This window comes from Argiope bruennichi, chromosome 2 (assembly GCF_947563725.1).
Source record: "Argiope bruennichi chromosome 2, qqArgBrue1.1, whole genome shotgun sequence".
Lineage (NCBI taxonomy): Eukaryota > Metazoa > Arthropoda > Arachnida > Araneae > Araneidae > Argiope > Argiope bruennichi.
Window position 1 is genome coordinate 82,346,837 of NC_079152.1, and position 21,583 is coordinate 82,368,419.

Genomic DNA, 21,583 nt, shown 5'->3' on the forward strand with positions numbered 1-21,583 from the left:
ATATATCTGCATATTAAAAGAGTTGAGTGGATATAGCGCTTGAAAAATTGGAATGTGCATCAAGCTGCATTGCCAATATTAGTTTATTTATTTTGTCAGATAAATTCTATAATAAAATAAGGTTAAATGTTCATGTAATAAGAATTTATAATTTTCCACTAGTTTTTTTTTTTTTTTTTACGTTATCAGGCTCTCTATCTCGATTATTTTCTTATTCGTATATCATGCAACTAAACTTCACGTCATTCACACCCATCCATTATTTAGCTTTTCCATTTAAATTTTTATTTTGCTGTCATCAGCTGCCGAATCATAAATATATTGTAATTTTATTATTAAATAAAGGTGTACTATGAGTACCGGCGTAGAAATTGCACCATTGCGAAGTCTGTCTGACTTTTTATTAGAGTCAGCAAGATTTCAGGTTCCAAATGTTAAAGATTTGGATAAATGGTCTAATCGTGTCAGCAACAATTTGCTTTATTATCAAACAAATTACTTCTTTATGTCTGTAGTTATTTTTTTGATAGTCGGGTGAGTTAAATTAGTATTTTAAAATTTTTATTTCTAGTAATATTCTAGTTCCTGCTTTTAAAGTATATTCTATATGTGAAATTTTTAATTCCTGTAAATAAAAGTAAAATCATTCATTTAATAACATACTTTGCAGTAAATAAGCAACCAACTTTGACATAAAATCAGTAGCAAATAATTCATAAGGATTTAAATACCTTGGATATTTTCGTGGAATCAGTTTAAAAAGGTTTTTAGTCTTCATCTGAAAAGTAAATTTTGGAATTTTAACTGCAATCAAAAGATAAATGCTTAGTCTCACAAATTGTAATTAAACTGTAGGCATGAAAAGAACTGAGTTTAGAGCTATCTCATTAATCTTTAGATTACAGGTTGGAATAAATTTCAAATATTTTCAAAAGTTGAAGATTTTTTTTACCAAGGATTGGTTTACTTTTTTCAGATCATTCGAATTTATGCTTGGTGATCTTCCTCCATTTGCTTTGAAGCTAAAATTCTTGTTTCCTTCATTAGCAGTTAATCTGTTCATCATCTATAGAATGATTGAATAATACAGGGATACAAAATGATTTGAGGGGAAATAAATTAGTTCCATTATAGGAGGGGAATCTTAATTACTTTACAATGCAGATTTATATTTGTTTACAAATTAAGGAAAAAATTCTGTTGACAGACTATCTCTTTGTCTTGAGAGAAGAAAAAAATGGCTTCTCTTCAAATTATAAAATACAGAAGATTGCAGATCATTTAAAATGCTTAAGCTAGATTAAATAACAGGGTACAATTGCAAACTATAATTTTTTGCAAGTGTAATATTGCGAAATATGATAATCTGAATTATTTTACTTTAGTTGAAAATTGGTGAATTTTTTTACTGTTTGGTAGAAATTAGCAAAAAATCTGTACTGTTTTCTTTTATTTTATTAATGTATAATATGTTTGATTTATGCAGGAATTTCATAGTACTTCTTTTAAAACAAAAGAATGTCTGATTGAGAATAAAGCATTTTTGAACTACTGCTTATATGAGAACTTTTATTTTACATTGTCTGTTTGAGCATATAAATTTATAATTTTTATACAAATTTGTTTTATGGGTTGAAAAAATTTTCGATGTTAGAATAAAATAACATTAACATAAGTTACTCCTTACATATTATGAACATAAATAATTTTAAATGATCTATATAATGGAATAAGGCAAGCCAGTAATTGATGGAATTTGATATTTATTAATTAAATGAAATATTTTTTAATGGTTATTCTATTTGAAACAATATATAATAACTTGTTTAATAAAATAAAATATTATAGATTTTAGAATATATATATATATAAAATTTTGTATTAATTTCATGTAAAATTGAATTAAAATTTTTGTTATTTTCCTTTGCAGAATGCTTAAACATGATCTGTTAAATTCTTAAGGGCCCAGGTTCAAACAAAAAGTATATGTATATTAATCTCTATAAAAACTGAGGGAGTTTTTTACTTCTATTGATCACATAGTGTGCGATACTGATTAAGTGGTTTATGAATTGGTTAACAGAGCAATTAGAAATCGAAAAGAGATATGCATATTCTTTTTCTTGTATTGCATTTGGTTGTTATATGTTATATGAATATTTAAACTTTAAATATATTTTTGCATTCATTAAATTGGTACTTGTTGGTTATAACAACATCAAAAAGTGCCAAGAAAAAATTTCGCCCATTTCTTGATTTCAATTCATCAAACTATATAGCATATGATTTGATGTATATTTATGCACATATTTATTATATATATATATATATATGCATTTGATTATATTTTTATAACTGAGCAAAATTTTTGCTAGGCACTTTTTGGTCGCTATTCAAATTGGCAAATGCTGTTACATTTTTTTTCTCATTAGTATAATTTTAATTTTATGTAAAGAAATTTGGCAGATTCTTTTCTGAAAAAAATGAATATGTGTTTATATAAATTTTTTCGATCATTTTATTCTATTTGTACAGTTCTATTAAAATTTGTACGTAACCTATTAAATGATACAAAGATTTTTCTCCTTTGTAATAGTTTGTTTTTTATTATGAAAAATAAAAACTCACTGGAAATTATATCACTTCTTTCAAATCTGAAAGCAATTAATATTTGATGTCTTTTGCAATATTGGCACTTAATATAATCTTTTGAAAACCTGACCACTCCCATACTTTATTTTAGTAGATTTATGTCATGGATAAAGTTAGTATGAACAGATTTCAAAATTCTGGACAAATCACAAAAGTTATTGAGTATAAAAGAAATCATTTTGAGTTTATATGGCTATCTAATTCATTACTAAATTTTTTCCTCCAAAATAAAGCCCTAGCTTTAGTATATAAGAAATGAATAATTGATATGCTTAATCAAGCAGAATTCAGACGCTGATTATTCTTAGATATTAGAAAGCTAATCATTTTATGAGAATTCTTGCATATTGATTTAAAAAAATGAAATAACTTTAATAGGGTAATACAGTAACTGTTTTATGTAATCACTTGGAAAATTTAGATTCAATTGATATCAATAACTAAATGGAGTAAAATTAACTATACTTTTATCGCATCTAGGGGAAAAAAATTCTTGGGTTTATCTATAATATATTTAAAAAAAAGGTTTACAAAATTAGTTATTACTTCTTGACAGTTATTCCTTAACAGTTCATTTATATATTGTTTGCATTTGTATTATTTTTTTAAATTGGTTGCATTGAATGTCAAATATTGTTGGGTTTTAAAACATCAAGTGCTTGCCTAATTTTGGCGTTCATTGGATGATTTTTTTTATTTCGGTGCATGCCTCCATCAAAATAAACATGAATCTTGTTAACAAATGGTTTGGCAAATTTCCAAATCTGTCAGTGTGGCAATTATTGGAGTATATTTGCCAGTGAATGTCCATTTTTTAAAAAATTTATTTAAATCTTTTTAGAAGACTTTATAGATGAATCATTTCCTGATCATGTCTGTCATTATTCAATTCTTAGAACTTTTTAAGAGATTCTCCTCTTCAAGGAGAGGGTTTTTTAAAAAAAATCAAATTATATATAATAATCTCTTTATTTTAAAACACTCTAAAATTCTGGATATCATTTAATATCAGTAGTATGACAATGTAGTCTTTTGTTTTTGAGAATCATTAAAACTTGCATTTTTTTTTTTTTTTTTTTTTTTCCTTTTTTCCTCTAGTCATGCGACCTAACACCGAGTAGTAACAAATTCCTTTAAAATTTTGTGATCTTTTGTATTTTCACTCTTTAAAAGATAAGTGTGACTTATCTATTAATATGATGTTGATACTTCAGTTAACTTTGTTCACCATAAATTAGCCTGTGAACAATATTTTCCAAATTTTTCTGCTAAATCTTTTTTTTTTTTTTTTTTGTCATATTAGTGGCCATTGATGGAGTATCACATTCGTGTGCTTTTGTAAGCCTAAGTTTCAGGGTTTTTCTCAACTTTTTGGTTTTTGCCACCTATTCTACATATAATAAATGTTTTCATTTTTTTTTTTTTTTTTTTTTTTTTTTACCTCAATAGATCTTCAAAATTTTACAAACAAGAGGCTGTGAAATTTTCATTGTACCACAGTGTTACATTGAGTCCTTTTACATAAACTTTCATGGCTGTTGAGAATTTTATTTTTGCCATTAACATTCAAATTTCTTTGTCCCTTTTATCTATTTAGCATTCATGATTCATTTGCAGGAAACAGTAGTCTGTAGTTTTGCAATATATTTCAAGTCAGACCTGATAGTATGGCTGTTCCTTTAAATTGGTTCAGACAACTTTTACCATGACAAAAGAATGATACCCATTCTTGTCTATTAAATGGAGGCTTTCAAAGTAGAGTCAGTGAAAGATCCCTCCCCTCCGAAATTTTTTGCTATTTATGTGGTGATATTAGAAAGAGAGAGAGAGAGGAAAAAAAGTTCCTTTGAAGTTGCCTTTGAAGTGAGAAATTTGAATGTCAGTTATTAACACTGGTTGGAAATAAAGGACCAGTTAGTTCTTTACTTCAAAACTGATAAAATAAAACTAATGTAGTGATACACTTAAGTGAATTTTTGTTATGTACATTTGAATATATCAATTTGGAGCCAGTTATTTTTATAATACAAAGATAATGGTAGCATTAAAACAATTGTATTAATCAATGTCTATTGTAGTGAAATTTTATCTCTTTTTGACCATGACTGTAAATCTTGAACTTAATTTTTTGATTAAAAAACTCTGCATACATAAAAAGAAATCAATAGCATAAACTCTTTATTTTTTATTTTGATTCTTTTAAAATTAGAATATTATGCATTAGAAATAAAATTTAAACTCTGTGTTGTTAATAAAAGTATATTATTAATTTTGAAAATCTACAATCTATAATAAGTAGCGTAGATAATTAATTGGATCCTGTTCTATAATGGAATTAACTATACATATTTAATATACAGACATAATTATATAGAAAGAATCCTACTTCGTAATAGAATTCTTTCATGTGTAGTTAATTTAGCAAGTATAAATGCTGCTTTGTTCAGGGTATTATATTTTCATCCTTACATCGTACTGAATTTTAAAATGTGACAAACAACTTTACCTTTTATCACCATGAGCCATAGTACTCGAAAATGCCCCTTTTTCCATTGTTATACCATTGTTGAGATATGTTGAATAAAATTTTTATTCATTTTAATTTTTATTTATTAATTTTGTCATTAGAATATTATCGTCTTTAAAAAAAACTGTTAAAGAAGAAAAAATTCAAAAAAATTTTTTTCCCCTCCATTTATTTCTTTACATAGTTAAAAAAAAATTATGATATAATTTATCTTGCATTCTTTAATCGGTTATTTAGTTTTTAAGACTTCAAAACTAGCATCCTTCCTTGTTACAGAGATTTTAATGAGAATATTTCAAATCTTGAAAATATTTATATTAAAATATTTAACTGTAATTTTTAATTTTGACTTTTCTGATCAAACTACTGTTTTACATGGCCGATAAAATTGCTTTATTTATTTATGTTTTAAAATTTGAATGACAAGCTTCTCCAAATCTGTTTTTATCATTTTGTTTCTTGCTGCTCATACTGGGGCTGTAAATATACACAAGAATCGATTCTTTTCCCCCTGGATGCTTTGAATAAACAATTATTTGGCAAATTTTGCTTTAAAAAAAAAAGGATAGAAAAAAAATAGTAATAAATAATGTGCAAAATAAAAGCATGCATTAGTTATTTATTAGTTAATATTCTCTGTTACTTCATATTGTCAACGTAAATTTTTGAGAAAAATTAATTTTGAGATTTTAAAATTATTTAAGGTCCCGATTTTTAAAAAAAATTTCAGCTATGGATAACGTAGCTTTTTATAATGTATTTAGTAAATCGTAATGTTTTGAGATATTGTATTCATTTTCAAAAAAATTTAAAATGCATTTTTAATACAGCCAAGAATAAAATTTTGAGTGTAAAGACTTATCAAAATTTTTTTAAGAGTTATTATTTTTCTCTGTTCTGAATGTAAATCATATCTTATTTTGAAATATGATGATGATTTGAAATATGTTTTTAGATTGTTTCATCCAACAAAGATGATATGTGGTATTCTTGCTGTGGGAGCTGTTTTTGGCCTGTTTTGCTATGTGACTAATTCTAAAAGATCTGCTACCAAATTTAAACGAGATCACCCTGTTATAAGCCTTCTAGTCATTTTCTCAGGTATACATTACTGCATTTTAAGTAAAGGACAAGTGTAAATCGTTAAACATTGCTTAAATGCAAAATTAGTGTATTTTCTGATTTTTATCTGTTTTTATTTACTTTATTTATTTGCTTGGAATTTTCAATATATGTACACAAGGTATTTATTTTATTGGTCTTTAGTTTCTTACCTGCATGTGACTTCCCAATCTCATGCAATTACTACTTGGTGGCCGTTGTATTCAAGTTGCTAAAAAAAGCTTCGCAATTTTTTATCTTATAATTTTAAAAGTCAAATAATATTGAATTAAATCAGCATAAATCCTGAAAAGATACTTTTATATACGCTTTGAAATGAGTCTAGTATAATACATTTCATAAAAAAAAACAAAAAAAATATTAATTTTTTTCTTATTTTTTGTATATTGATATCGTGTATAAAAGGTAATTGGCATTGTCAGCTTATGAAATAATAAGCATTCAGAAATGCATTAAATATTTTTCATTCTACTTTTCATATGATTTTTTTTTTATTTTACCAAAGATGATGAATTTATGTTTTTAGATGATTTTAGTCTATTTCCATTCTGAAATGTTAGCAGGGTTACTATATGTATCAACCATGAAGGTCGAGTAATAAACAAAAGTTGACAAATGAGCTTTTTTTTTTTACTTTGAAATAAAAAAATGCAGCAGGTGAATAAAAACTGCCAATATGTTTTGAACAGACTTGTGAAAACTCATTGTGAACAAGCAATTAATTTGAGACAATGAAAGTTATAGGAATTTTATATTGAAAGATGTTTGTTTTACTTAGAGAAAGTGTTGTAATCATTAAAAAAAAAAAAATCAGTATCTGATGAATCATCACATTTTAGAATTTTTATTGTGCAAAAAAAAAAAAAAAAAAAAAAAACTGTTTTGGAATTAAGTTTGTAAACACAATAGATAAAAAAAATGTGATAAATTTAAATGAGTGACATTTGATGTGTAATCTTTACATCAAAATTATAAGTTAATATAAAATTTTGAATAACATGTAGCATATTATTTTATTAAAAATTTAGAAATGTGTCAGATTTTGAATTAAATTCATTAATGGATTGGTCATATCTGATAACTTTATAACTTAAATGAAATTCAGTTTGTTCTTATCATCAAGATTAAAAATCTTTGAATCTGCTTGATGGAAGGTAAGAGATTCAAAATACACATTCAGTATTTTTCATTATACAATCAAATCAACTCCCTTATTGTGTTAGTTTATGTAGTATCTAGAAGGGATGATTTCTGTTTATTGATTCTGATTTCATTTGAGGGGGGATGAAGTCAGGAATTTTGCTAAGTGCAGATTTAAAAAAAATTGATGCAAATTTAACTACCTGATATTTTTGAAGAGGCGACAGTAAAAAAGATTACTAAATTTTTATTTGAAAATTATTTCATGAATAAGTAATTGTATCTATAATTTCTTTTCATGTATAGTAATTACAAAAGCCTATTTTAATCCTTCATTGACTAATACTTGTCATAAATAACTTTACCCCTATGAAGAAATCAAATTTTTGTTACATTTAACAGTAATTTTAATCACTTTGAAAGGAAATAGTGTTTGGAAGTACATATAGAAAAATTCCACTGGAATTAAATTCATGTCAAAAATGAAAAAGTACAATTGAGTCATGCTCTGAATTTTACTCTTTTCAGTTATTGTATTTATTATATATACTGTTTTTTAATAGTATTTTTTTGATTCTGTGTCCAAATTTCAATTCAGCTTTGTGAAAATGTTTCTATAATTATCTTTTGTATATTTCTCAAGAATGTTAAGCTGGGGTTTTTATCTTTAACATGAGAAGATTTGTAATAAATTTTGTTTGAAAGTTCATAAATTGCTTTTAGCAAACTATATATAATCCATTTTTGTATTAGATGTTCATGTTAAATATTTTCTTCAAATTTCATTCTGTCTGACATTTCATAGTTAGATTAAAAGATAAGCCTTACATTAAAATTAGTTAGTTTTTTTTTTTTTTCAAAAGTTATAATTTTTAAAAGCATAAATTTGATATTGAGCATTTTTTTTAACAGCATTGAATAATATTATGTTGTGTGAGTAAAATACTTTCAGCCACATTGGACCTTGTGCATATGTTTTAAAATATTAGTAACATGTTTTTTTTTAAGAAAGCATTTAGAGCATTATATATTAAGATTGCATACATATAAAATGTAATTTAAAAAAAACAACAGATGTTTGGAATACTAATTAATCATAATGGTAATAATCTTTATTACAAAGGCTACAATTAAAATTTATTTTAATAATTTTTTGATTCAGTATTCATGAATATCGCTAATTATCAGATATCCTAATTTAAAAATTAAATGTTTTTTTAGCTCATGAACAAGTTAGTAAATTTTGTATGTAATAAAATCTAAGAAATGTAATGATGTTGCAAAATTAATAAGAAATATTCATAATTGAATGTAGCTACGTAGTTATAAGCATGTCAGTTGATTTTCTATTTTTTATAATTCATATTTTTTTTGTATTAGGTGGATATTTTGTAGTCTACATGTTGGGATCAGTTTTGGTTTTTCTCTTTGGTATCATGTTACCAGTTGCTAGTAAGTATGCTTTGATTTTCTTATAACAGTTTTTCCTTATAATGTTTTAATTAAATAAAAAAATATATAGAATTTTTGTTCTTGAAGTTGAGTAACATTGATATTTAATGAAGCTTTATTTTTATGAAATGTATCATTTATGATTCAACAATTTGCTTTGGTGCTAATAGCATTTTTTTCCAATTTTCCTTTAAAAATATTTTTTTGAGAAATGCTTCAAATTCTCTTAAATGATATAAAGTTTGTTAATCCCCCTCTCCTCTTCTGATGCATTTAATTTTTATATTACCTAAAGACTTTTAAGTTAAAAAAATTTATTTGTACTATTTTATTTTCTGATCGTTCAGTAATCAGAATTTATCAAATCATTAGTAAGGCCCATTTTGCAGTGCGAACAAATTACCTTTGTCGAATATATGCAAACTGCAATATTTTTGGTAAGTTATTTTTTTGATATAAAAGTAGAATTATGATTCAGCATTCACAATTCTTTTTTAAAAAGCAGTTTGAAAAAAAATCTTTTTTATATTTAATGATTTTTTTTATAATGCAGATTTTTTTTTTACCCGACTTTGTTTTAAATTAGCTGATGCACTAAGTCTTATTTGCAATGGAAATGCTTACTTGTTTAATATCTTTAATGCAAAATGTATTTTATGCAAGTATTTTAATACAAATAATCCTCTTTTTGTTTGCAATTTAAAATAAAGCATTAAATAATTAAGAACTAACTAAAAACATGTAGAAACTTCCGACAGAAAAAAAAATCGTTGCAGTACTTTCTTCAAAATAAATGAATAGATATTAGTATACATACTTAACATTGAATCTAGAATATTGGGTTCAGAATGAGCTCCTTAGTCTTCTAAAAAAATTTTAATTGTGCATAGCTGAGTTTGAGATCTTTATTGGTCCTAATATTAATAATTTTAGAATTTGTAAATTTTAAAATTCTTATTGATATCTTAGAAATTAAACAAAAACCTCCATCTTATGTTTTGTAGCTTTGTTGTTATAACCATCTGTAATAGATAGAAAGTTATAAGGGCTTTGAGTTAGGTTTAAAGATAAAGTTCCACTTATATTTAAATACAGCATTTCAAGTAACTTAGTAGACTATTTTATTTATAAGTTTAAAAAAACAGCTTTTAGATATGAGAAATATATTTAGATGATATAAAACTGAAACATTGTAATTCTTTTATATTGTGTTAATTAATCGTATTAACTTTATAATGAGGACTTGCCTGACAAAATTTTCTATGCCTGTACTTCTAAATCTTCATTACTATAATTTGAAGAACCAACAATTTCTAGCACTTTTTAAAGTTTTAGTATTATTGCGTGAATAACAATCTAACCAACTTTGCTGCAATTTTTTTTTACAACTTTGATTTTTTTCATTCTTGCCATCAAAATATGCTTATTCCTTTTTGAAAGCAGAATCTGTTTTAAAATTATATCTTAATCTGACAAATTCATTACATTACATGAATTTGTGAACTCAATTTTGCCAATAATTTTAAAATGCATTCTAACTATGCCAACACCTTTTATAGGGCAAACTATATCTGAATTGTTACAATCATTTTAGTATTATTATTAGAATTTAAAGTCATCAAGAAGTTTTCTATTGCAACAAAAACGTGTACTAACAATAATGTAAGACACCCATGTTTTTACTGATATTTGAATTGAAGTATTCTTCAACTAAAAAGCTATTTTGTTTCTTTTTTTCACTTTAATATTTTTAATTTCTATTATTTACCAATTCATATGGCAATTTGCAATTATAAGGCTGTGTTTTTTACAAACTAAAGATGTTTTTTTTTCTTCCCCCCCACTCTTGCAATGACTTTCTTGCATATATTTTTATTTATAAAGAATTTAATTTGTCTCTTCAGGCGAAATTCTTTTCAGTTTACTGTTAAACGTAATAAAATCACTTTGATTCCAGTGGCATACCGACCTGAAATCAAGGAATGTATAGATGTCCCCAGACATCAGTCTTATGAGGCACTATCAGGAAAATGATGCATTTACATCTTTTTTTTTTCTTTTTAAATAAAAACATTATGAAAGAGTGAAAAAAATATGCCATGTCTCTGGTGTAACCTACATTTATTAAAACAAAGATGAGGATTATGGTCAAAAAATTATATTATTCCCCCTTTGCATATTACCCTCATTAATCATTGTTTGAATATGTTTCACTCTAATTCTTCAGCAATAAGTTCATCTACAACTTTCTTAAAAATAAATATTTCATCCCTCCAATAATAAATGAATAATTTGAATTATACATGAACATTCCACTGAAAAATAACCAACTTGAAAAGACTGATGCCATTTTGTAAATGCTGATTACCATATCCTTAAGCTGGGTTCATTAGCTGATATAGACTAACTGCGTAAAGTTTTTTTCTTTTTTCTTTCTTTCTTTTTTTCTTCGTTTTTCTTCATTGATTCAACATAAAAGGAAATTATCTGTCAAAGCCACAACTCATATATTGAATTCTTCTCAGAAATGTAGTTTGTTTTCAGCAAGCTTTTATTTTGTATCCTCTGTGTCTATAAATAAAGGTGAATATATTTAAATGAGTGATATAATGAGCTTGTTTGTCTCTTATTGTGTTGCTCTTTTCCTTCTTATGAATGACACCTTCAGCAGATGCAATTTTGATACCTCGGACAATATTTCAGCAATCCTTCACCATTAATTTAACTTTTAGTTCTTTAAACCAGAAATTATAATTATTTTTACTGGCTTTTTTTGTCACTGAATATTCTATTTCATCCATCTTTATTGTGACATGAATTTATAATGACTATTCTTAGCAGTCGACTAAAGATGATCTTGATACATTGTAATTCAATAATGGCAATAATAAAGTGTGAAAAGAAACCTATGGCTGTTAGAATGAGTATTCAGAAGACACACTTCCAGATTGTATAAAATGTTTGTTGGAGAGATACTTTAGGATCTCACTTAAGCATATTTCATTTCTGAATCCTATTTGCAATGCAAAATATTTGTTAATCTAAGCAATTTTTTTTCATAGGAATCTATGTAAAATAAACAATGCGTTCTAATTCTGAAAAAAAAAAAAAAAAAAAAAAACTCAAATTTATAATTATTTAGCTTATTATTTATAATGAGTATTTTTTTGCCAGAAAATTGTCTAAAGACGTTTATCTTTATCTATGCTTCAAGATTTGGTGAAAATGAGGCACAGCATTACAGATTGATTATGAACGGATTTCAATATGTGATGCTCAACTTCCCATGCTTTCATCCTTTCTCTTATTTCACTGGAAGGTTGTTGCATTACTGATATTATTACTTCCCCCACTCCTAAATAAATCTCATTAGCATTTTTTTTTTCAATACTAAATGTAATTTATAAACTTTGATAGTTATAGCTATGTTTTTCCACCAGTTCATTGATGTTATTATCCAGCTCTAGTCCCATAATTTTGGTCTGAGACACAATCTCATCGACTTAAGTTTCACAAGCATTTGCTCAATTGTTCCAGAACTGCATTCAAATAAGCTATCTGGCCAAAACTTCTTCTATGCACAAATAAGGGTTCTCTTCTAGAAAGCATATGACACTGACTAATACCTGAGGAACGGAACATTTCTGCGTGTGATGTCTTCTCATCATTTCTTCTGCCAAACATCATTCATTAAGAGAGCCACTTTTCTGTATTTTGTTTTGTTCTGTATGCAAATCACTCATTGTGAAAGATGCTCATTAAGGTGGAACAAAAAAAAACAAAAAAAACAAAAAAAACAAAAAAAATCAATTTTTGAATTGTAATTTGTAACAGTGTGGAAAAGTTGTCTTTTGGTGTAGATGAAATAAATTTTAAATATGAAAAATATTGGAGTAGGTCTTGACGTCCCACAAGAACGTTAAAGTACCATAAAATTGAAATTTTTGCTACATTTTAAAGGTTTTTTTTACAAAATAATCAATTTTTGATTTTAAATTTATAATAGTGTGGAAATGTTACCTTTTGGTATAGATAAGTTAAATAAAAATTATAAAAAATATTTCCCTCACCCATTCCCATTCGTGGCAGGCACCTCTAGAGTATATCTTGAGGTGCCACAAGCATGTTAAAGTTTCAAAAAAGCACACTTTTTGCAACTTTTTAAGGATTTTTGCTTATCTTGATTATGAAATAGAAAGCTTTCACTAGGCATTGTCATTTGAATAAAAGTATAAAAACAGCTTTATTATTGCACTGGCATGGCAATGAGTTGTCGGCAGAGTGGTTGTTATTGAGGTAAGTCGGAGATTTGTCTGCTTCCAGTGACAAGGACAGAACTGGTTTCAAATCAGTAGCTTTACTATGTTCAGTTGAATCTATACCTTCTATTGTGTAACTGATTTGTTAGTTTGTGTGCTTTGCTGTGTGTAAAAATGGCTCAGTCTAAATTAGTGAAGACAAGACAAATATTGGAGTGTTCTATTTTTGGGAATTGTAGTGATTTGCTTGAAGTTAAACACACTACTGACGAATCTAGTGCTACTTTTATATTAGACATAACCTCAAAATTAACCTCAGTCAGAAAAGGATCTTTCTGTAAGCAAAATATGCAACACTTTAGTTCCCATAATAGAACAAATGTGGTCAAGAGCTACTATTCCTGTTGCTTCTAGCAAAAGAATTTTATAATTGGTAAAAGCTTATCATGCTAAAGCTAAAGGAATTTATTCAAGTCTAAAAGCAGAAAATATTCAAATGCATTTAATTCCAACTTCACAGAATTTAGAGAAGAAGCTAGACTTTTATTTGATATGTATGTATGTTGCTGACGTGTATAAAAAAAAAGTGCCAGTTATGGAATAAAAGGTTCTAAACGATTAATGCTCTAACAGGAAAATGGTTATAGGTAATATTGATATTGCTACCACAAGTGCTTTGAGGGAGAAAGAAGCAAGAAAGAGTAAAGAACTACAAAGAATAGTTAATTTTAATCAAGAATGGGCAAAAAATACTAGTGCGTGAGAAACAATTACTGAAAAAAAATGACAGATTTCTACAGATTTCAAGCTTTTTGTTTCACCTGAAGAGATTGTAATATTGCAACTAAATTTTTAAATGTTGTTTTTGTACCTAAAGGACAACTTTTCCGCACTATTGCCAAAAAAAATAAATAAATGTAAGGCTGTTTTCGTTCCACCTTAATGCTTATTAAGCAAAGTATCATACTCATATCATGATGTACAGTGGAAATAAAACATACATTTTTATATATAAACAGTGGAGTAATTAGTTTTACAATTACAATGAAGAAATAAAAAATGAAAAAGTAATATATTTGCACGGGAGCTCCGACACTGCAGATGTTTCCTTTTGAGTCTGAATATAACCATAATTGTGGGAAGAAGCACAAGACATCATAAAATCAGAAGAATTACTTCATTCCATTTGTATAAATTTAAAAATTTTTAATATATAATTCAAACTTTAGAAAACTGAAATTCAAAACTAAAAACAGAAAAAAAATATTAAAAGATTTTAACACTAAATGTAAATTGTATTGCTTAATTTGAGACATTATTGTACAATTTTGCATTCTAAATTATTTATACTATTTATTTTAAATTCTTCTTTATACAAATTATTATTTTTAAAATTATTAAATATTTTTCAAATTCTGAAAAATATTTAAAATTGTTTTATATTAGAAATAAATATTTTTTGCCATTTTTAGATAATTTGTCATAGTTTCTATTGCAGTTACTCATTTTTTGATCCAGTTTCATAATTCAAATTAATGGATAAATGTGAATTTTTATACCCCAACAATCTTAAGAAACCATGCTACTCCATATCATATGTATTATTTATAAAAATGTAATATGTTAAGTTAAATGTAATAAGTTTTTCTATAAGTCAATTTGTATTTGTGTTTTTAGTTATCTTCATTCATGCATCTTTAAGACTTCGCAATATCCGAAATAAGCTGACAAATAAGATTGAGACAATTGGACTAAAGAAAACTCCTATGGGATTATTTCTTGAAGCTCTTGGCCAAGAATCTTGTTTGACATCTTAAATGTGTCCAACTTCATTGTAAATTTTCAATGGGTGTGATTTACCAATTCTCTAAAATCAAATGTTATAAATAAAACTTGTAATATGTAATGCTTTTCAATTGTACTCAACTTTCTTTCTTTGTGCACTAGAGAATTAGATGAGTTGTATTTTTATAGCATTGCAAAGGCAAGAATTAAAAATTATTCTAATATGTATCTATGACTTTTTGTTATCATGCTGCTTGATGTTTAACAGGAATGTTTTGATCTGAATTTACTTGTGTTTGCCTGTAGATTCTAGCTTTTATCCGCTTTTGTAAAAGAAACCTAAGTGTGGTTTTAATTATAAAAATATAAAGTAACAAATTTGCAGCATTTTGAAATTTGACTTTCTTTAAAAAAGAGTCTTTCTTAGACACGAAAGCTTTTACTAGTAAAAATATGAATTCATTTAATTAATTTTTATTTTTTTTAAAGCGTGGCAGAATTATTAGAAGCAAATATTTATTTAAACAAAATTGTTCTGCTGATTAAGCTGTTCTAAGAATTGTTGTGATCTTGTAAGTGAATATTCCATTATAAATTAATTATTTTTTTTTTACATTTTTTTTATTCATATGAGTTAAATTTATTAAATATGAGTTAAATTTATTAAGTTTTTCCTATTTTTGAAATAGCTGTAATCTCTCGCATCTTATATCTGACCATCAAGAGTTCATGCTTACCCGGGAAGTTTCCATATATAAATTCTAGCCATGATGACAGCTTTCAGCTTAGCATTTGCTTGCAGCTTAATGTCTTCAAAAAAAAAAAAATTTTTTTTTGGTCAGAAAAAAAAAATATTAAAATTTTTTTTATTAAAGATAGCATGAATTTGAATATCTGATTTTTAATAGAGTTACTATAAATTTAAAATAAATATTGTGTGAAATAAGAAATTTTTGAATTTTTATTTGTTCTTACCTAGTTTTACCAAAGTATGAATTAATTTTTTATTGATAGTTTGAAAAGTTTCCTTACAAATATTTTAAAAATCAAAAATATATCTAATATATATCCTATATTTTTATATTTGGAATCTTTCATATGTATATATGTTAATTTTTTAATGGATTATTTAAAATCCCTGTTTAAATGCGAAGGTTCTTGATATTTTTAAAAATTAAGCTTGCATTTAGCTTTATTGTTTAGTTTGTAATAAAATCTCTATCAATGTTTTTGATTTTTAGAAATGTTTTTATTTTAGTTATTTTGTGTCTGATTTTATTTTGAACATTTTTTAAATATTTATAAGTTTATAAATCAAAAAAAAAAATTGTTTTTGTGTTCTTATTCTATTTGAGTGCAGCTTTTATATTTGAAAAATAATTATAATGACTTTTATTTGAACTTAATTCAGCCACTTAAAATTCTTTGTCAATCAAAATTAAATAATTTGATCAAAATTAAATAATTTTTATTAAAATATCTTCAGAGTTGATAGTTTGATGAATTCTTATGTAAACATCCAAGTCTGCATCTATAATTCTTCTTAATTCTAATTAAATATCAGGCATTAATAATTGCTGCATATGCTGATGCTTTGTGTAGTAATTTTTCATTCTTTTATCAGTTATGGTTATTACTATTTGATCTGCTTCTTTTAGGAGCAAAAAGTGCCAAATCTTGCTGATATAAGTTTAAATAGCTTTTTAGAATTTATACATTTTTTAAAATAGATTTTCAGTTATATTTTGAGAATACTTTTTTTATTTAGAATTAACTGTAGAAATAAAAAAAAATTTAAAAAAATCAATGTTTACTTAGAAAAATAATAATATTGCATCTTTAATTTTAAAAATGTAAAGTAATAAAAATGTAGAATATTTTCAAGCCTGACTTCATTTAAAACCAAGATCTCAATGTAGGCAAGCATGATACACAATGAATTCCAAAAGTTATGCATGTTTCTTTAACTAGATTTTTGTGTGTGAGTGTTTGCATTGTTTGTAATTCTTATATTATATGTGGTCTAATTCTTTATTATCTTATTAGTCTTTCATTTTTATAGAATAGTCTATTTTTGAATCTTACCATAAAAGGCAATTTTTGTAGAATAATTATTCTGAAATTAAAAACTTTTTTTGTGAAAATTTTAATTTCAAAATTAATTAAAGCTTCATTTTTAATTCTATATTAATTGAAATGTTGCATTTGAAGCATATAATTTCAAAATTAATTAAATCTTCATTTTTGATTCTGTATTAATTGAAATGTTGGATTTGAAGTATATCATGTTTTGTTTAATAAAAGATATGTGGACAAATATTTGTAATATATGTCTTTTTATATTTGATATATTATAACACTAATTATAGTTATACCAAATGTTGATGTTAATGTGAATTTACGAATCACAATTTTTTGGAATAGGGTGGTGATTTTTATTTCACCGATTTCTTTGTTCTTTTCTGTCTTTCAAATAATTTTCTTTTCTTATTTCTGCTAAATTAAATAACCGATTGAAAATATTTTTGTTTATTGTATTTTGTTGAAGTTTCTGAATGATGCATTTATGTGAATAATTCTTTTTCTCTCAAATTGATTTCTTTAGTTTTTATCAATGATTGTGATATTTTTTTAAATTTGCAACTTGTATATAAATTCAGTTTTTTAGCACTTTTCCTTTAAATGTAATATTCTTTCAGTATGATTCCTGCAGATTTGAGTGAGGTATTTTAACTTTCTTGTTAACATTGTGTGAGTTAAGAATTGTTAATATTTTATCATAAAAGAATTTATATGAATATATAATTCTTTATCTGTTACTTTTATTTTTTACAATCGTATTGTAGACTGATAATTTAATCAGTAGAAAAATTAAAAAGTAAAATATTTTTTTTTTCAAACAGCAGTGATTGATATTTGGTTTAAAATTTGCAATCTTTGATTTGCATTTGCCCTCTTTTATTGCACTGAATATAAAAGCTTATCTCAATTATATGCATCATATAAAAAATTTAATTTAGCATTAATTTATCAGAATTTTAAATAGAGGCTAGGATTTTTTTTTTTTTTTGAATTAAATGTGAAATTAGGTAAAAAGATATTTTAAACATTGTGTAATAGACAATGCACCCAGTTAATGAATATTTTTTGCACTACTTTTTTTGAATACTTAAAAAAAATAGTTTATTAAATGTATTGATAGTTATAAATATATGTAAATTGTTATTGATGTCCTTAAAACACAATATTTTATTAAATATTTATTAATCTTTTAATTGCTTCAAAATTCATTAAGAAATTAATATATTGATATGCTTTTCTTTCTATCATAAAAATTTCCTTACATCTAATTTTAATTAATTTTTGGGCAAGTGAAAATATAAATTTTGCTACAAAGTTCTGTATAAGCATCTTTTTTATTAGCAGCTGTTGAGTTATAAACAAAATTGTAAATTACAACAAATTTTTTTAATTTTAGCGTGAATATCAGTCAGTATGATTTCTCAATAACTTTTTGAGGAATCTGGAATGTTTGAGCTTATATTTTATGTATTAATTATTTCTGTATGTGTGTACATATGTAAATTTAAGCTTCATTTCATATATATCTTTAAAATTTTAATATTTCTAATAAATTAAATTTTTTATGAATTATACTTTTTGCAAGATTAATTTATTTTAATTTATAAACAATTTCTTTCACAGTTAAATTTTTAAATATTTTTTGATTAGATTTAATCATGTTTTCTAATTAAATTTGATTATGGTTATTAAAAAGTATGAATTAGTCTTTTGCTATATTGGATGAATTTTAGTTTATAAATCATGAATTAAAGTGTGTATATAACAAAAATTAAACTGGGTTTGATTTAAAAACAATATATTTTACTTTATATATATAAATGTTTCTATATAAAGTAGTTTATAGTATTTGTATAAAATATGCATCTTTGCAATTGTAACAGAATTGTTCAGCATTCTAAAAATGTAATGAAGTTATGTTGAATAAAATAAATTTCATTAAGTATTTTGCCCTTTAATTTTTCTAAGCTGTTATCAAAAGGCATTTATTAATCTATTATTAATTGATTTAGGATTCCAAAATCAAAATTCTAATTTTTTGAAAATAAAATACTGAGTTTCCAGTTTTTTTTTTTTTTTTTCTTGTACTAAACAGAGAAAAAGAACCTTCTGTTCAAGGAAAATATTTTGCTTATAAGCGGCTGGCACAATGGCTATTTTCACGTTGGAAATACTATTTATCACAAAATAGTCAATCATATTTTCCTCCTATTAAACATTATTTTGATCATCTTCATGAATTTTTGAAATCTTAAACTGATTCGAATTAAATGAATCATTATTGATTTCTTGTTATTGAGAAAATATATTTAATTTTAATATTCACAAGTCAATTAAAAATATTCAGTAAAAATTCATAGATATTTATAACTATTATATAAAAATCTCAAGTTATGTTTTTTTTTTGCTATTAATTTTATAAGAAAATAGTTTTTTTATTATTATTATTTAACTGTCTTTATTTTCCATTTATGTATCTTCATTATAATCCATCTCTATAGTTCTGGTCTGTTACAGCATTCGAGATGAAGACAGTATCATTTCACTTAATTTTCTAATACTGTCTGCAGAAAATGCTGTAATTCCTTTTATGACATCGCAAAATAGTCCTAGAGTTGCTTTAAAACGGGGAGTTAATATAACTAAACTAAACCAAATCCTTTTGAGATATAAATTGATTTCATCCCCTGATGATCAATTAATGCCTTGTTTTGCAAATCCTACTGCTTTTTAATATTGATTTACTCTTTAATTCTGCAGTGTTCCTTAAATTGCAGCATTTTGTGCATTCTCTTTGTATTTTTTTCCATATGTTTTTTAAGCGCTATTTCTTCTGCTTTCGTTTTTCATTTTATTTGTTATTTTTTGTTATTACATTTTTGTTCTTATATTTGTAATCTTATTTTTATCATTTATCTTTTGCTAATTTTTTTTTTTTTTTTTTTTTTTTGCCATATGTATTTAAAGCTCTACATTTTCTCTTAAACAGCTGTGTCGAATTTAATTAAACTTTCTCATGTCTACAATAAGTATACAAAAACTTCGTGCTTTCCAAAGTGCAAAAGTGAAGTATTCGAATATAAATTGACCTAAATTTTTTCTTTTTATGCTGTAACTTCAGAGTAAATTATTTCATAAGTGTTTTTATACCAATTCAAAATCTTTGCCTTCGATGATTCCGATTTCATTTCTGTGTTATTTTATTTATTTATTTTTTTAAAATTTTTAACAGAAAGAAATTTTTAGATAATCCTTTCTAAGCAATAGTGATGTTTTGAATTTCCTCTTTTAATGTATATTTCATTTCAACGTCTGGTTATTAGGAATTCGATTATGTTTCTAGGTTGTCTTTAGAGTTTTGTACGAGAATCTTTCAGCTACATTTAAGTACTATTACTAATACAACTAAGCTGTTTTACATTTAATGCAACTATAAATATCTAAACCATTAGATAAAGATGTAAATATTTTGTGAGAAGGATGAGAACTGACTTTTAGATTATTTGATCAATATTTCCCAAGTGGTCCTCAATCGTAAGGGGTCTCGTTTCAAAGCACAATAATTTCTTAAATGGATCCATGGACGTAAGGGATAAGTATGGTACGTGTTGGGGAGGGGCTATTACAAGATGCTTAAAATCATTAAGATTTTAAGAGAGCTCCCCCCCCCTTTGCTCGAAATCATTATAATCCATGAAAAAACGGGATGACTTAATATATATTATAGTATATATTTATAGCTTGATCTTGGGTTCTGATTAGAATAATCAGCCTCATAATTTTTTTTCTCTCATTCAAATTTATTTTTTCATCATTCAAAATTCTGTACAGTCAGATTACATTAACACTAACAACAAAAAAGACCTCCGGCCTCAAAGAAATTTGAAAAAGTAGAATTTGAAGATAGAGAAAGTGACCTTTTCTCTATCTTCAAATGCAGAAATTTTCTGAAAAACAGTCAACTAACTAATCTTTCTAAATGGGTTCCGCGACTTTTAAAGCCATCCCAGAGAAAAAGAATAAAAAGCTTTGCTAATAAAGCCATTTTTTTTGTTTAAAATTTTTCTTTTAAAAAAATTATACCTGAAACCATTTTAATTACAAGTAATCACATCACAATCATTATATTATTATTCTTCACACACTGACATTATGTAAATAAATAAATATATATATTTGATTATGGGTTGTGAAATTCATCATCATTAGCTACATCATTCAACTGATTTCGAATATCTCTTGATAGAAGCGTAATTATTCTATTAAAAAAATTCCATTTGCTTTGACAATGAAGGTTGAATGCATTTTGCTTTGAATAGAAGAAAACACACAGACACAAATTAAAATCAAAGTAACTATTATGATATGTCAGTTGATGTAAAATTTTATTTTCTAAGGTAATAATTAATATTTCTTTCTTATGAAGATGCAAATGGATGATCTTTTTATATACATCAAACGGACCGCGCAAATTGAATTTGTAGTCCATTACGCATCTTGGGAGAATGAGTTCATACTGTGTCTCAAGACTTCAGACACATTTTGCGTTTCAATGACATCAGCA

The 21,583-nt window shown here is 25.2% G+C and overlaps 1 protein-coding gene across 1 annotated transcript; it reads left to right on the plus strand.

Moving 5' to 3' along the window:
- The first annotated feature begins 234 nt into the window (after positions 1 to 234).
- On the plus strand, positions 235 to 16,161 carry LOC129961798 (PRA1 family protein 3-like). Its single transcript, XM_056075366.1, has 4 exons — positions 235 to 534; positions 6,135 to 6,280; positions 8,822 to 8,893; positions 14,830 to 16,161. The coding sequence occupies exons 1-4, from the start codon at positions 353 to 355 to the stop codon at positions 14,967 to 14,969; spliced, it is 540 nt and encodes a 179-aa protein (XP_055931341.1). The 5' UTR covers positions 235 to 352; the 3' UTR covers positions 14,970 to 16,161.
- Positions 16,162 to 21,583: the final 5,422 nt, after the last annotated feature.

Coding starts and splice junctions, on each gene's coding strand:
- LOC129961798 (XM_056075366.1), top strand. CDS start 353: ATGAGTACCGGCGTAGAAATTGCACCATTGCGAAGTCTGTCTGACTTT. Junction 535..6,134: donor GTTATTTTTTTGATAGTCGG/GTGAGTTAAATT, acceptor ATATGTTTTTAG/ATTGTTTCATCCAACAAAGA. Junction 8,894..14,829: donor TATCATGTTACCAGTTGCTA/GTAAGTATGCTT, acceptor TTGTGTTTTTAG/TTATCTTCATTCATGCATCT.